At 36.2% G+C, this 13,311-nt stretch overlaps 1 protein-coding gene across 3 annotated transcripts in view; it reads left to right on the top strand.

The window, feature by feature from the left end:
• The window catches only part of LOC129241202 (SCY1-like protein 2), a 104,691-nt gene that overhangs the window by 47,794 nt on the left and 43,586 nt on the right, over positions 1 to 13,311 (top strand). For all 3 annotated transcript variants that reach the window (XM_054877418.1, XM_054877417.1, XM_054877416.1), the window contains exons 11-13: positions 5,074 to 5,227; positions 8,826 to 9,002; positions 9,328 to 9,400. In XM_054877418.1, coding sequence (XP_054733393.1) covers positions 5,074 to 5,227; positions 8,826 to 9,002; positions 9,328 to 9,400 — 404 coding nt within the window. The remainder of the gene's footprint in view (positions 1 to 5,073; positions 5,228 to 8,825; positions 9,003 to 9,327; positions 9,401 to 13,311) is intronic.

Raw genomic sequence — 13,311 nt, 5'->3', positions numbered from 1 at the left:
GAGGGGCGACCGCTATTAGAAAAAACTGTTTTTTCATTTTTGTGTTTCACGGAGATTTGGCTAACCCATTCGGCTATGGCAGCCGCCTATATACACTACACTTATAGTTAAATAATAGCCCCCTTCGATTCACCATCCGTTAGTGAGAGTCGAATAGATGAAGCAACTGGCAAAAATAAGCACACGTTGGCTCCAGGCTGTCAAAAATCACCTATGTTTGGAAGCACTTAATGAGTATTAGTAAAACTGCCTTTAGACATGGCTAATTGCGTTGCTTGCATTTGTTTTTGTTATTAATCTAATATAAAATATTCCAAACTTTAAAATTGCTAAAATCTTCATTTTGACGGGACTCAGTATAAATAGGTATAGGTCATATTGATATGAAAGCTAAAACGGCTGAAATTGAATAGGGATAAGTAATTTTCATTAAAAATCGTCTTATAGTTCTAGAAAAACGTAAATCGTATCGAAATTGTTAAACATGAAATTTGAAAACCCTCAAAATGACACTCCCGAAAAATGCGCAGCAGAACCGTCATACGGAAATCACTTTTATAGCCTTTGATCCAAAGGAATGTGGTTCAAAAGATCAACCATTATTTTCTGCAGAAACCCTAAATAGACCAGTTCAGGGGTTTGGTAAAACAACATACCAACAACAATCTGCAAGTAACCAATCCGTTAGTTTACTGATCCATGTTTATTGAGACATTTATGCTTCTTTTGGTCCATACTATACTTTGCCTCCTTAAATATGTTATATATTCTTTACACCCCGTTTAAGTGCAAAATTTCTTTGCGTTCAGTTTATAGACTACTAAACCAGTCATGTGATTGCAATCGTATTTATGATCTGTTTTAGTTGATACTCGGAATATATTTTAACTACAATACTTAATAATTAATGATAACAAAGTGATCAGAAAAATATATAATTTTAAGAAAAGCAGAGATCAGGAAATAGAGCAGACACTTGTTTCTCCTAAATTTTCTCAAACCATAACGTGATGGACACTTTCGGAATCGTATTCAGCGCACATTCTAAAACCAATCTGATATAGGTACTTGTAGACCCGTGTTATTTATGCACTCACATAAGATATAATATTAAATGCTTTACTCCGAAGGTTTAGTAAGGAAACAAATTTTCCTAGATCCACATAAGAAAGATTAATTCAGGTTGTTTTAGGATACCATCAACTAAAGGGTTGTTAAGTTTCAAAGGCCGATGTTGATTTTGAATAAAATACAATTTTTTTTAAATTATTGTCATTTCTCATTATTATGATAATATTGGTATGACCTTATTAACAAGCGAAAAATAAAACTTGTTGAAAGCTACCCATAAGAGTACAAATATTTACAATAGTATAACATAATATATGTGCAATAGTATTGTATGTGTATCCATTTCGTGGTCTAAGTGACGTCGCTGTTCCTATGATGCGGCTGCCAAACCTAGCCAATGTAGAAAAGTAAATAAATAATTTGTAAAATGTTTTTTAAATCCGTAAAAAGTAAATAAAATTTCGCGGCTCATTCTCATAATAGACTAGTGGCTCGCAACAGCCAGACATTTAACCCAATTTATATTTATGTTATGCAACTTTATCCCGCTTGTTCAACTTGGCAAGTAGTTGATGATTAGGTTACTAATGCTCGGTGCATTTCTTCGCGTCCGGTTCACGCCACTACAAATGGAATTCAAATAGACTTAGGGCATTACTGCTGACACTTGCTGCAATCATATACATAGTACATAGTAGCTATATATATAGGACATATTGTACTGCTTTTATTTTTCTTTGTATTTAACAAGCGATTATTTATTTTTCATCCATTATGTTTTCCTTGTAACTTTCTTACTCCTCACGCAAATTGCCAGATCTTGACATTTTCTTTGCTTTCGGTATTACATCGCGCTCTTGTTCTTGATTTGTTGACTCTTGTCCGTGTCAACCATATTCCTTCCTCACATTGTTTTCGTTGTGATAAAAGTTATTTGTACAATTTAAGTTTGTCACTCAAAGGAAAGCCGTATTGTCATTGTATTGTCATTGTGTGCGTGCTGGAAAATTTATCCGCTTATATTAACTTAACATTTTTCTCGCTATTTAGAGGAACAATAAACTTCTGTATAGATAAGACACACATACATGTTTCTACAGAGAAAAGGAGAAACTTTGAACGTATTCTGTAGCCACATTTCATTGTAGAACAGAAATAAAAGGAAACTATTTCTAAGTTTTATTTTATTGTTTTCTGTTTTTTGAGAAGCTCATAAATAAGTGATACGGGTATATCTCTTTTAAGAGGCAAAGAATAATATCTCCAAAGTGTGTTTCATTTTCAAATATAAATACATACTTATATACATTTGTAAATACATATCTATGATATTTTTATGTTGTTTAATATAAGTTTTGAAACAATTTAAAGTAAATCTAAAAAAGCTTTATTTTAAGTATTTAAGTACCAACATATCAAACCAAAACTGGAGGTGTGCTTACAGGACGACAAAAAATAAGTGTGCCTATACAACATTTTTTAATGAAAAAAATTTATCATTGTTAATAGCTCAAAACAAATTGTGAAATTTTAATAGACAACGTTTGAGTAACATTATATTCAGCCAGTTACGAAGTGGCCTCCTTTAGCACGAATACACAAGCTCAAGCGTTTCAAAAAATGTTGGGCTATAGGTTTAGTTTTTCCTAACGTTATGCGATCCCACTCTCGACGCATTGCTTGCTTCAGGGACTCCAAAGTTTTGTGGCGTCTTGCACTGGCCCTTGCTTCCAAAATCTACGCTGTAATTTAGCGGATTCAGATCCGGTAAGTAGGGTGGCCACTCTTGAGTAGTAATGAAAGAAGGGAAATTGGCTTTGCACCACTTTTGGGCGCAAATTCCACCCCATACCATGACAGATCGCGGATTTTGACGATGTTCAATAATGGACGAAAGTCCAGGGGCTTCTGTAGACCAATTTCTGTCGTTTTGATGATTGTTCAACGGTAAACAGCTTCTCATCCATAAAGACGATTTTTTCCCAGCCCGTACCTGTGGCCCGACGTTGGAGCGAACGACACCTTTCGAGTCTTACTTTCTTGTTTTCATCCGTGAGCAGCTGGCATTTTTGTAGTTTATAAGGCTTAAGTCCAAGTTCTTTTTTTGCTATAAGGCGAACTGATTCTCGATTGATGCCTGTCTCATGAGCAATTTTCCTCTTCGAGACCATAGAATTTCGTTGAACTCTTTTTTGATGATTTTTCGGTTATTGGAAGTGTTAATAGTTCGTTTTCTTCCTCTTCCAGGACGGCCACCTTCATTACCAAGCTCCTTAAATCGTTTGATTGCACGAGAAGCCAATGAACGTGCAATTCCAAGCTTCCGTGCTATCTCGCAGTTGCGTGCTCCTAGCTTATGCAGGGCTATAATAGCTGAGCGACTACTTGACATCGTTACACAAAGAGTTTAAAAAGAGCTGGAACATAAACGAAAACTTTTTTTTTGTACTTCAGAACACACACAACAATCAAAAAATAGCATTCGCTAAAAAAATTTTGCATTCATCTAATTGCACAGAGAAGTTTGTATACAGTTATTTTTTGTCACCCTGTATAACCAAATAAAATATCTGTTGCATTTCTCGAGATGTGACTGTTCTATAGGCCACAAACCATCGATAAAAAAAGTTTTGCTCATGCAAATGTACAAGATATGATAAGTAATGTGTTGGGGAAAAAGTTCGTAGCGTTTTTCCCAAAGACATTTATTTAAACAAAAAACAATAATGTGAAAACAATAAGTGAATCAATTATATATTCGCCGTTGCTGTTTACCACCGCCTCCCATCTCTCGACCAATTTGTTGATGTCGTTCCGCCAAAAATCGCCTGGTCTGGTTTCAAAGAAGTTGTTGAGAATACGATGGATGCTGAAGGGTATCCCATTCGAGCTTTTCGAGTGCGGCTTTGACGACTTATGCAACATGGGGCCTGACTATGTCGATAAAGTCTTTTCAGTCGAATAGCTTCATTCACGGTGTAACTGGGCAATATAGAGCTCCTTGTTGACTGTGGCAATCTTTTCGAGTATTTCCCAGTGATATTCGTTTTATCATCGCAGTTAGTTTTTTTGCGCCAATTCACGACTGGTTCTTCATCGAATTCAGACATCCTTTAAGAATTCAAAGTCACCGTTTTGCACTTTGCCTCCAGGGTATTCCATTTCTAAGCCTCAAAACTAATAAAAAATTAAATAACTTAAAAACACAATTAATAGAGCAGAAAGAGTTCTGTCGAATGAATACTTACCCTTTGACAAACAGCAAACAAATCGTTGTAGAATAAAGAAAAGTATAAAAACGCTATAAACTTATTCCCCAATCCAATATATTGGATATTGTAAAATAATTCTAACAAGTCGCTGCGTATATCTTTACAAGCATCCAAATAATCAGCTGGTTTCGCTGAAACTTGGCCAGCGTTCAGACCACCTGATTTTAAACACAATATCAGAAAAGGGAACAAGTAAAGAGAATAAATTCGGTCTCTACCGAATCGACTCCTCTCATCATTCTGAGCATTTGCATGCAACCGGTAATTGAACAAAATTTTAATACCTGTGCAAAAGTGCATATACATACTTATATATGATTGAAAAAGTAAGAAAAAAGTCTGAAGTGATTTGAAAATTAAGAGACTTTTGAAACATTTGCCGCGTTTTAGACGGGATTCCATTAAATTGTAAGCGGGAATTTGCAAAATGAATAAAAATGGTCCCCGCATTCCTTGGAAATAAATTGATCATATTTCCTTCACTCTCCTCGAGAGTTTACGCATAACAATCCTTTTAACTTTTAATTTTACACTTCTGGGTATTAGCTGTGTAGAGACTGTATCACTCCCCCTTAGTTCTTCAAATGCCACTTATCGTACCGAAGAGCCAACGAAATCGGCTAATTGGCTTTCGCTTCTATAAATATATATATATCTATTTATGTACATTATCATGTGCTTACGTACTTGTGTTTATAGACATTTATGTATTTACATTGTATTTTTGCAGAGTTATTTTCAGTTCACCCAAATCCATCCAGGCTACTGTGACTTTACTGGAGAATTTACATCTCATTATTGAGAAGACGGCACCTGGGGATGTTACCACAGACATAATTCCAATGCTGTTCTTTGCTTTCGAAAGCTCAACAATACAAGTGCAGGTGGGTGGTTATGTTATTAGCTATGCACCCACGGTGTAACTTTATATATACATATTATATTAGTTGGATTTATGTTTTTATCTTCTAATGAACATTTGACGTTTATTGGAAAACAAGAACGATTAAATAGCAGATTGAGCCTCTTGTGCCGTGATTTCAGTATAGAAAATAAACAAGCAAAAGAAAGAGGAAAGTGGGTACAAGGGTTAAATGTAGAAAACATAAAGTAGCGGTTTAGGAAGGCGAAAAAAATCAATTTAGTTATAAAGAGCATTTCACATCACAAAATTCATAATTTTTTGAAATTGTCCGAATGAGCTGACAATTGCAATCAAAGGTTGGTTAAAAAATGTCAAGACACTAGTTCCGTCGAGGATATAAGCCAGACAGACCAGACTGGGATTTTTTGAAAAGTAAAGTATATCCGAATAAGCCAACAACGATTCCAGAGCTGAAACAAAACATTCAGATCGAGATTGCTGAACTCAATGTCATAATGTGTGAACGAGTCCTTGAAAATTTTAATTCTCGTATGACAGTCTGCAGGCGGTGGTTAAATGATGTAATTTTTCACACATAAAGGGTGGTTAATTTAGAGGTTTCGGATTTTAAATCGAAATAAAACAACGATAATTCAAATTGATTTGGCAATCTTTATTATTTTTCACACATATTTTTTTTAAAGAGAATTCATTTCAAATGTTGGCTATAATTTCGCCATAATTTGGCCATCCGTAATCCAATCCATCCAATTTTGATTGACTCGCGACTCGCGGGAAGACTCCGGTCGGTACCTCGTGGATAACTTTAGTAATGTTGACGTCCACTGCCTCAATCGATGCTGAGTTAACCACAAAGCATTTAAGCTTTACATACCACCACAGATAAAAATCCAAAGGCGTGATATCACACGATATTGGTAACTAATCCACTGGTTCGGGGCGAGAGATGAATTGCTCATCGAAAGGACGACCTGCTGTATGGCAAGTAGCGCTATTTTGTTGGAACCAAAGATCAGGGGTTCAATTTTCGACATCAAAAAGTCGGTTATCATGGCGTGATAGCGTTCGCCATTTACTGTTGGATTGACACCAAACTCGTATTAACGCCATGGGCCGTATTTCTTATTGGGAAAAGTACCTTCACTCATTACCATTTACATAATTGTCAGATGCCTAATGCTTGTCATCCTAGCTAAAGAGTCTGGCGGGATCTCGTTACCCGCTATACCTGCAGGCCCCGGGACCCATGTTAGCATCAAGATATTATGACTACCGACATAGTTTAGCCTGGATTTACAAGACTCACCTACCCTTGAAGTGATTGGAGTACTGTCTAATGCCATGAGCTTTGCTGTCACTGCAGACACATACAGACCTGCCTCTCCTTCTGTTTTCCACAACAAACAGCATACACCTCCGCTTGAATAAAAATAGTATAACCTAAAATAATTTAAGTTTGTTATGCTTTATTTTAAAACAACATCTATTCGTGTCTTTTCTGTACAAATAATGAGCTTCAACGCAATTCTATGTATGTACTATAGTTATTTGGTATTTTCTGCCAGGAAAGTAGCAACCAAGTGGAACATTCTCATGGCTGTTTCGAGTTCCTAAAAAAACGTTTCACTAGCCGACCTCTTAACCTCTGAAGACCAAGTCAGTAAGCAAATTTGAAATATATCCAACGTGACGCTAGAAATTGAAAGCAGGTGAAGCAAAACTGCCATTTATCAACTTCTCATACATTTTAGTACATTTCTATTAATTTCTAACAATTGTATTGGGCCAGCAACATAAGATTGCTTAGCATTTTAAATTCTCAATATTTTCGTCACTCTTATTTTCCCATGAGAAATGCCTAGAATTTCGGAAAAGTTTCAAGTGACCTCAAATAGCCATTCGAAAGGATAGATATTTTACTGTGTCGCATCCTTCCAGTTTAAAGAAAAGAAAGTGTGTGGTAGTTCACGGAACCCGCACGATTGAAGTGAAACTTCTTTTATCAACAAATCAATAATTTAACTATTATTTCAATATAATGCATGCAGAAGTCATGGAAAGCATGGAATGGAATTTTATTAAACAGAATTATTTATTTATTTTAATATAAAAAGAAATGAATTTATTGTACTCAATTACATTTGGTTCTCGGCATTGTCATTATCATTATTGGATTCGTTTTCCAAAAATGAAACAAGGGCTTTATGGTAACTGAAATACGTAAAAAATGATCTACATTCTAATCTATCAAGGTATCGATGAAATACTGCATCAATGGTAGTTCCGCATCTTGTTGTTGGTACTACAAATTATCACTTATCGTACAACCGGAGGATTCACTGTCACGGTGTTCAACAGTAGCTCTTAATTTTTTACGCTCCAAATACTCACGTTGCCGTTCAGCACCTGTTTTCGGTTTCCGTTTTTGTTGATTTGATGCCATATTTAACAGAAATCAATCAACAAAACAAAATATGTTTGTAAGATTTGCTCAAAACTACACACACACTCTATGACGCGTCTCGCGTTACTAATAATATTGTGTTTGGGATAACTGTCAACTGTTTCCACCGAAATGCGTTCGCAAAGTGTATGGTCTTTGGTATGGTAAACAGATTTATGATACATTATTTTGCGGCGACAGCACAGCGCGATAGCCCAGCGGCTAGCAATGTGGGCTTCCGATCCGAAATCCTTGGTTCGAATCACAAGAAAATTTTTTTTTTTTTTTTTTTATACATTTATTTCATTTTGTTTTATGATATGTTTATGAGCAGATTTTTTTCATGGCAGAAATACACTCGGAGGTTTGCCATTGCCTGCCGAGGGGCGACCGCTATTAGAAAAATGTTTTCATTAATTTTGCTTTCACCGAGATTCGAACCAACGACCTCTCTGTGAATTCCGAATGGTGATCACGCACCAACCCACTCGGCTACGGCGGCCGTCAATCAAATGTCATATTTACAAATTACATTCGATAAGAATGCAATAATAAACGACCGCATTACATTCACGACGACACGCCACGCCAGTCTTTTAACAGATGGCGCTGGCATAGCGTGAGTTTTACGTAGTTTAGCGTAGTTTTACTCCTCACAGCGTTTCATCCACGCCACGCTTTTAACAGATGGCGCTGGCGTAGCGTCACATATCGATGAAACGCTATGGTTTTACTCCTCACAGCGTTTCATCCTTCGAGACAAAAGAAGTTTCACTTCAAAAAGGAAAGGAATTAGATTCGCTTGAAATTTCAAATTCGTCAAATTTCACTTAAGAGAGAAAAATCCCGTCCAACTTAATAAGAACACTAAATTTAGAAAAAGCGATCCCATAACATTTTTGATAGTCACACAACTTTTTCAAATAAAGCAAAAAAGTTATTAAAATTACCAATATTTTGACTTAGGTATAACAGGAAATGAAGAAAACGACGCTTATTGTTAGAAATAAATTTAGGCATAGGGTTGCTTTCATTTCGCCATATAAAGATCATTCCGCAAATAGAATAATAATTTTAAAACGTGTGAAATTTCCTTATACTTTTCTATACAAAAAACCCTTTACTTTATTTTTTGAACCACCTCCACACGCAGAGCGCTGCTGTTGTTGCAGTTACAAACGTATTCGACAACATTGAAGATGTCTCTATAAGACGTATGGTTGTGCCAAAGGTAAAATCGGTGTTTGAAAAAAATCTTGCCGATCCAAAAATTGTGCAAAATGTACTCATCTGCATTGAAAGGCTGATGGATAAACTGGAGCGAGCTCAGGTGAATAATACTTGCATATAAATATGTAAATTTACATGTATACTTATGCTAAGCAGCCTGTCTGGTAAGTTCTAAATATGTATGCAAATGTGCGCTATGTATATAAAGGAGTGCTATGCAAATGATTGTAAGTCGTAGGTAGAGCAGAAAATGCACACTGGAGCATAAATACCCGCATATGTAAATGTAAATATATAGGTGCTTATATGTATATATTTGTGGTTTGCAGCTTATTCATACCTACGAAAAATGTTATCCATTTACCTCACAATCAGTTTTCTGTTATTTATATGCCAAATCATTTCCTTCAATATTGCTGCAAAAGGTTATGGAAGAAGTCCTGCAGCTGCTTGGTGATGTTCGCATACCGGATCCGGATATTGTGATGCGTACAGTTCGTAAGTATTTAACAAAATAACAGTATAATCAATATATAAACTTATGTATGCACATACATGTAATAGTGGATCCTCAGGGTTCCTTTAAAGATTTTGCAGGATACCTACATGTATATTATTTTAGGGTGTTCCTTACTTTGTGTTCACACAAAACAATGCTCCAGACATTTGAAGACAGGTATTGTGTTTGCAAAACTGGCCCTTGTAAACGTCAAGAAACTTAGTCACATTAATTATCTATGAAGAGTTACACCATTTAGCTAGATTAAACCAGCTTCAGCAGAAGCTGACCTACTATTACTGCGACCAAAGCTATTATACTACATATGTATTGGTTAGTTGTCTCCAATTACACTGTGCGACAGTGATTTTATACTTTTACGGAGACCTAGTACAACTTGTAGGTATAGTAAAACTAAGAAAAATGGTATAGGAGAAATTTCCAATACACCCCCAAAATCTCGTTTTATGGCCATAAAACCGTTTTTCGGTAGGTTGATGTGAAGAATCACTCCTAACTTCGCCAATTTCCATCCGATTTCGAATTTGTTTTTTTAGTTCGAAAGAACAAAAACAAGCCTTTTTGATAGTGTGTTGACAATTTTTCTGAAATGACAACTGACGAGACTGTAGACGGAAGTATTTGGAATTTTTTTATTTTTTCTCTATTTTTTCAACTTTGACATAATTTTTACGACATTATCCGATATTGAGGATTTTTTTTAGTACACTACTGTTATAGTAAATTTAATTTTGCGTCGAATGCTCTATATTTGACTGTCATTGAATTAAAATTAAAAGAGTTGTGTGAGTTTTAAGATTTTATTTTTTTTTTTACTAATTTGGTATGTATTTATAACTTACGCTAAATGGGAATAAGGACGTGTTTTGATGCGTTATTATAGATACATAATATTTATTGGAGTAAATATGTATACATAAGAGTACACTGTACTGCATACAACAGAACTGGTTAGAACTTACGAAAATATCTGACATATTATAGCACATTTTTTTTCAATAGAAATATGGAAAAGGTCACAAGTGTACCAAAGTTCACTCTGTGCATTGATTAACAAAAGAAGTTTGTTATTATAATTTAACCTTATTAAAACGTCAAAGTTTGTTTGTTTCATAGAAATTCAAGAGATATAAATCAAAACGTTGCCATAAAAGTCGAATTTCTCAATATTCTCCGATGATGTGGCATCATCAGTCTTATCATAAACCAGATGATTGTTATTTTTATAAAACGGACGTAAACGGTCATCATTATAAAGCTCGAAAGCGCATAAAGTATGCTGATGTCGCAACTGTTAAGAACCCCGTAGTCTTGGACGATATGATTGACTCAACTGCAGGAACTGAACTGAAGGAAGTTCAACTCATTGCTGATGATGATCAAACTGATAACAATAAACCTGATGATGAAGAGTACTTTCCGTCTGGTTCTAAGTCTTCAGAACGACACATTGTATCAAATTCAGATTTTCAGGGCCTTTCTCGTGATTTACTTCTATCGTGAAGACAATCTGAAACGCTCGCTTCTCGATTTAAACAATGAAATTTAGTTGATGACGACTTCAGATGAATGATGATGATCGAATTTCTTACAGAGAAGTATTCAAAACTGATGAAGAGAATGACAAATGTACCGTACCATACTAAACTCCAAAGGGCCGTTTCCAATGCATTTTTAAGTTTGGAACCAGTTCCGTTGTGTACTGCACCGTATCGCACCGTACCATACCGTACAATGCTGCACTGCACAATACTCCAATAAATATTATGTGTTTATAATGACACTTGTTATCATTTTCATGCTTCGATGCCTACATACCAAATTAGTAAAAAAAAAAATAAAATCTTAAAACTCACACAACTCTTTTAATTTTAATTCAATTACAGTCAAATATAGCTCATTCGACGCAAAATTAAATTTACTATAACAGTAGTGTACTAAAAAAAATCCTCAATATCGGATAATATCGTAAAAATTATGTCAAAGTTGAAAAAATAGAGAAAAAATAAAAAAATTCCAAATACTTCCGTCTACAGTCTCGTCAGTTGTCATTTCAGAAAAATTGTCAACACACTATCAAAAAGGCTTGTTTTTGTTCTTTCGAACTAAAAACACAAATTCGAAATCGGATGTAAATTGGCGAAGTTAGGAGTGATTCTTCACATCAACCTACTGAAAAACGGGTTTATGGCCATAAAACGAGATTTTGGGGGTGTATTGGAAATTTCTCCTTTACCATTTTGTTTAGTTTTTCTATAGCCATAAGTTGTGCTAGGTCTCCATAAAAGTATATTTAATTTTTTTTTTTTGTCACACAGTGTTATTTGCCTTTATAGTTTCTTTCTTAGTTAGAAGTTGCTGGAACTATTGCAAAGTTTTTTTTCTAGCAAAATCATAAACAATTTCAAACTATCTAGCAGGCCTTTTGAAGATGTACATATTATTCTTCTTCTGAATGTAGCGATAACTGCTTACGCGATTTTGGCCGAGTATAACAAAGCGCGTCAGTCATTTCTTTCTCGTGCTAATCGGCGCCAGCTGGACGCACCAAGTGATGTCAAATCTTTCTCCACCTGATCTTTCCAACGCGGAGGAGGTCTTGCTCTTCCTCTGCTACCACCAGCTGGTACCGCATCGAATACTTTCAGAGCCGGAGCGTTTGTTTCCATTCGAACGACATGACCCAACCAACGTAGTAAAATTCACACAACGCATTGTTCCATTGCCATTGTTCCGATACTCGCCGTCGCCATTGTGCAAAGGTCTAAAAATCTTTCGCAGAATCTTTCTCTTAAACGCTTCAAGGGACGCCTGAACGGATATCGTCCGTCCAAAAGCCTAGGATGCGCTATACAATAAGATTCGTCGAGAAAGGACTTTACTACTCAGTTACCTACTTAGAAGATGCACGTATTGTTACTGTTTAATTTTTTTGTGGAAAATTCCAAAAAAAATCTTATTTTTGAGAAGCAAATGTTTCAATGTATATTTTGTTGCTCGAAAAGCAGATCTCTAAGTTGCCTTACTTTTTATTGGCAACTACCGTTTTACTCTCATTTGAGGGAAACATTTTCTAATTAGACAGTTCTTCAAGTTTTAGCCCAAAAAATAAGAGATCGCACCAGCAAATAAAGAGGGGGCTTTGGATTAGAGGAAGATGACGATGATCTCAGGCTACTGATGGAGTTTACCAGGTGTGATATTTCAAATTGATATATCCGCAGGTGTAGCAAGAAAGTAAAAGTCAAAATGTCTGAACCTGAGCCCGGCGAGAGCAGGATAGCTGAAGAGAAGGTGCTGAGATGATTACACCTCATCCCCTTGACAGCTTCTGTAAAAAGGACTTGAAGCAATGCCAAGTCTCATGGATACCTCGCAAGGATACCTGCCGGACAATGCCCGAGCTGCGGCTTACTTTGTTAGCCTTAGAAGTTCCCACGCGCGCTCCCGAGCTGCCTGTGGCCGGAAGAATTTCGCGTCTTTGCACGAGTGGGTACTAAGCCAGCGTTCGCTGAGTTGACGCGAAGCCCATTTTTCCAGGAGCAGGTCATAGGTTCTTGAGGGAACTCCTCATTTTGCGGTGAAACCATCTCGAGAATTTTGTGTCCCCCAAGCTCATCAGCCCAGTAGTTTCCTGCCATGCCACGGTGACCGTGAACCCAAATTAATCTAATATCAAAGTACTCTGATGCAGTCGAGAAAGATTCACTAGTTTCGAAGGCACCAACGAAGATCCCAGGGCCCTAATTGCTGCTTGATTGTCGGAATAAATATTTACTTCCCTTACAGTAGTTGCAGAAGTAAGAAATCAATCCACTGCTTCTTTAATGGCGGCTACTTCCGCTTGGAAACCACTACTGTGGTCCGGTAGTCAAAATTTGAGCTTGAT

The sequence above is a fragment of the Anastrepha obliqua genome, chromosome 3 (assembly GCF_027943255.1).
Source record: "Anastrepha obliqua isolate idAnaObli1 chromosome 3, idAnaObli1_1.0, whole genome shotgun sequence".
Lineage (NCBI taxonomy): Eukaryota > Metazoa > Arthropoda > Insecta > Diptera > Tephritidae > Anastrepha > Anastrepha obliqua.
The sequence above is the reverse complement of the archived record's forward strand: the minus strand, read 5'-3'. Positions and strand labels throughout refer to the sequence as shown.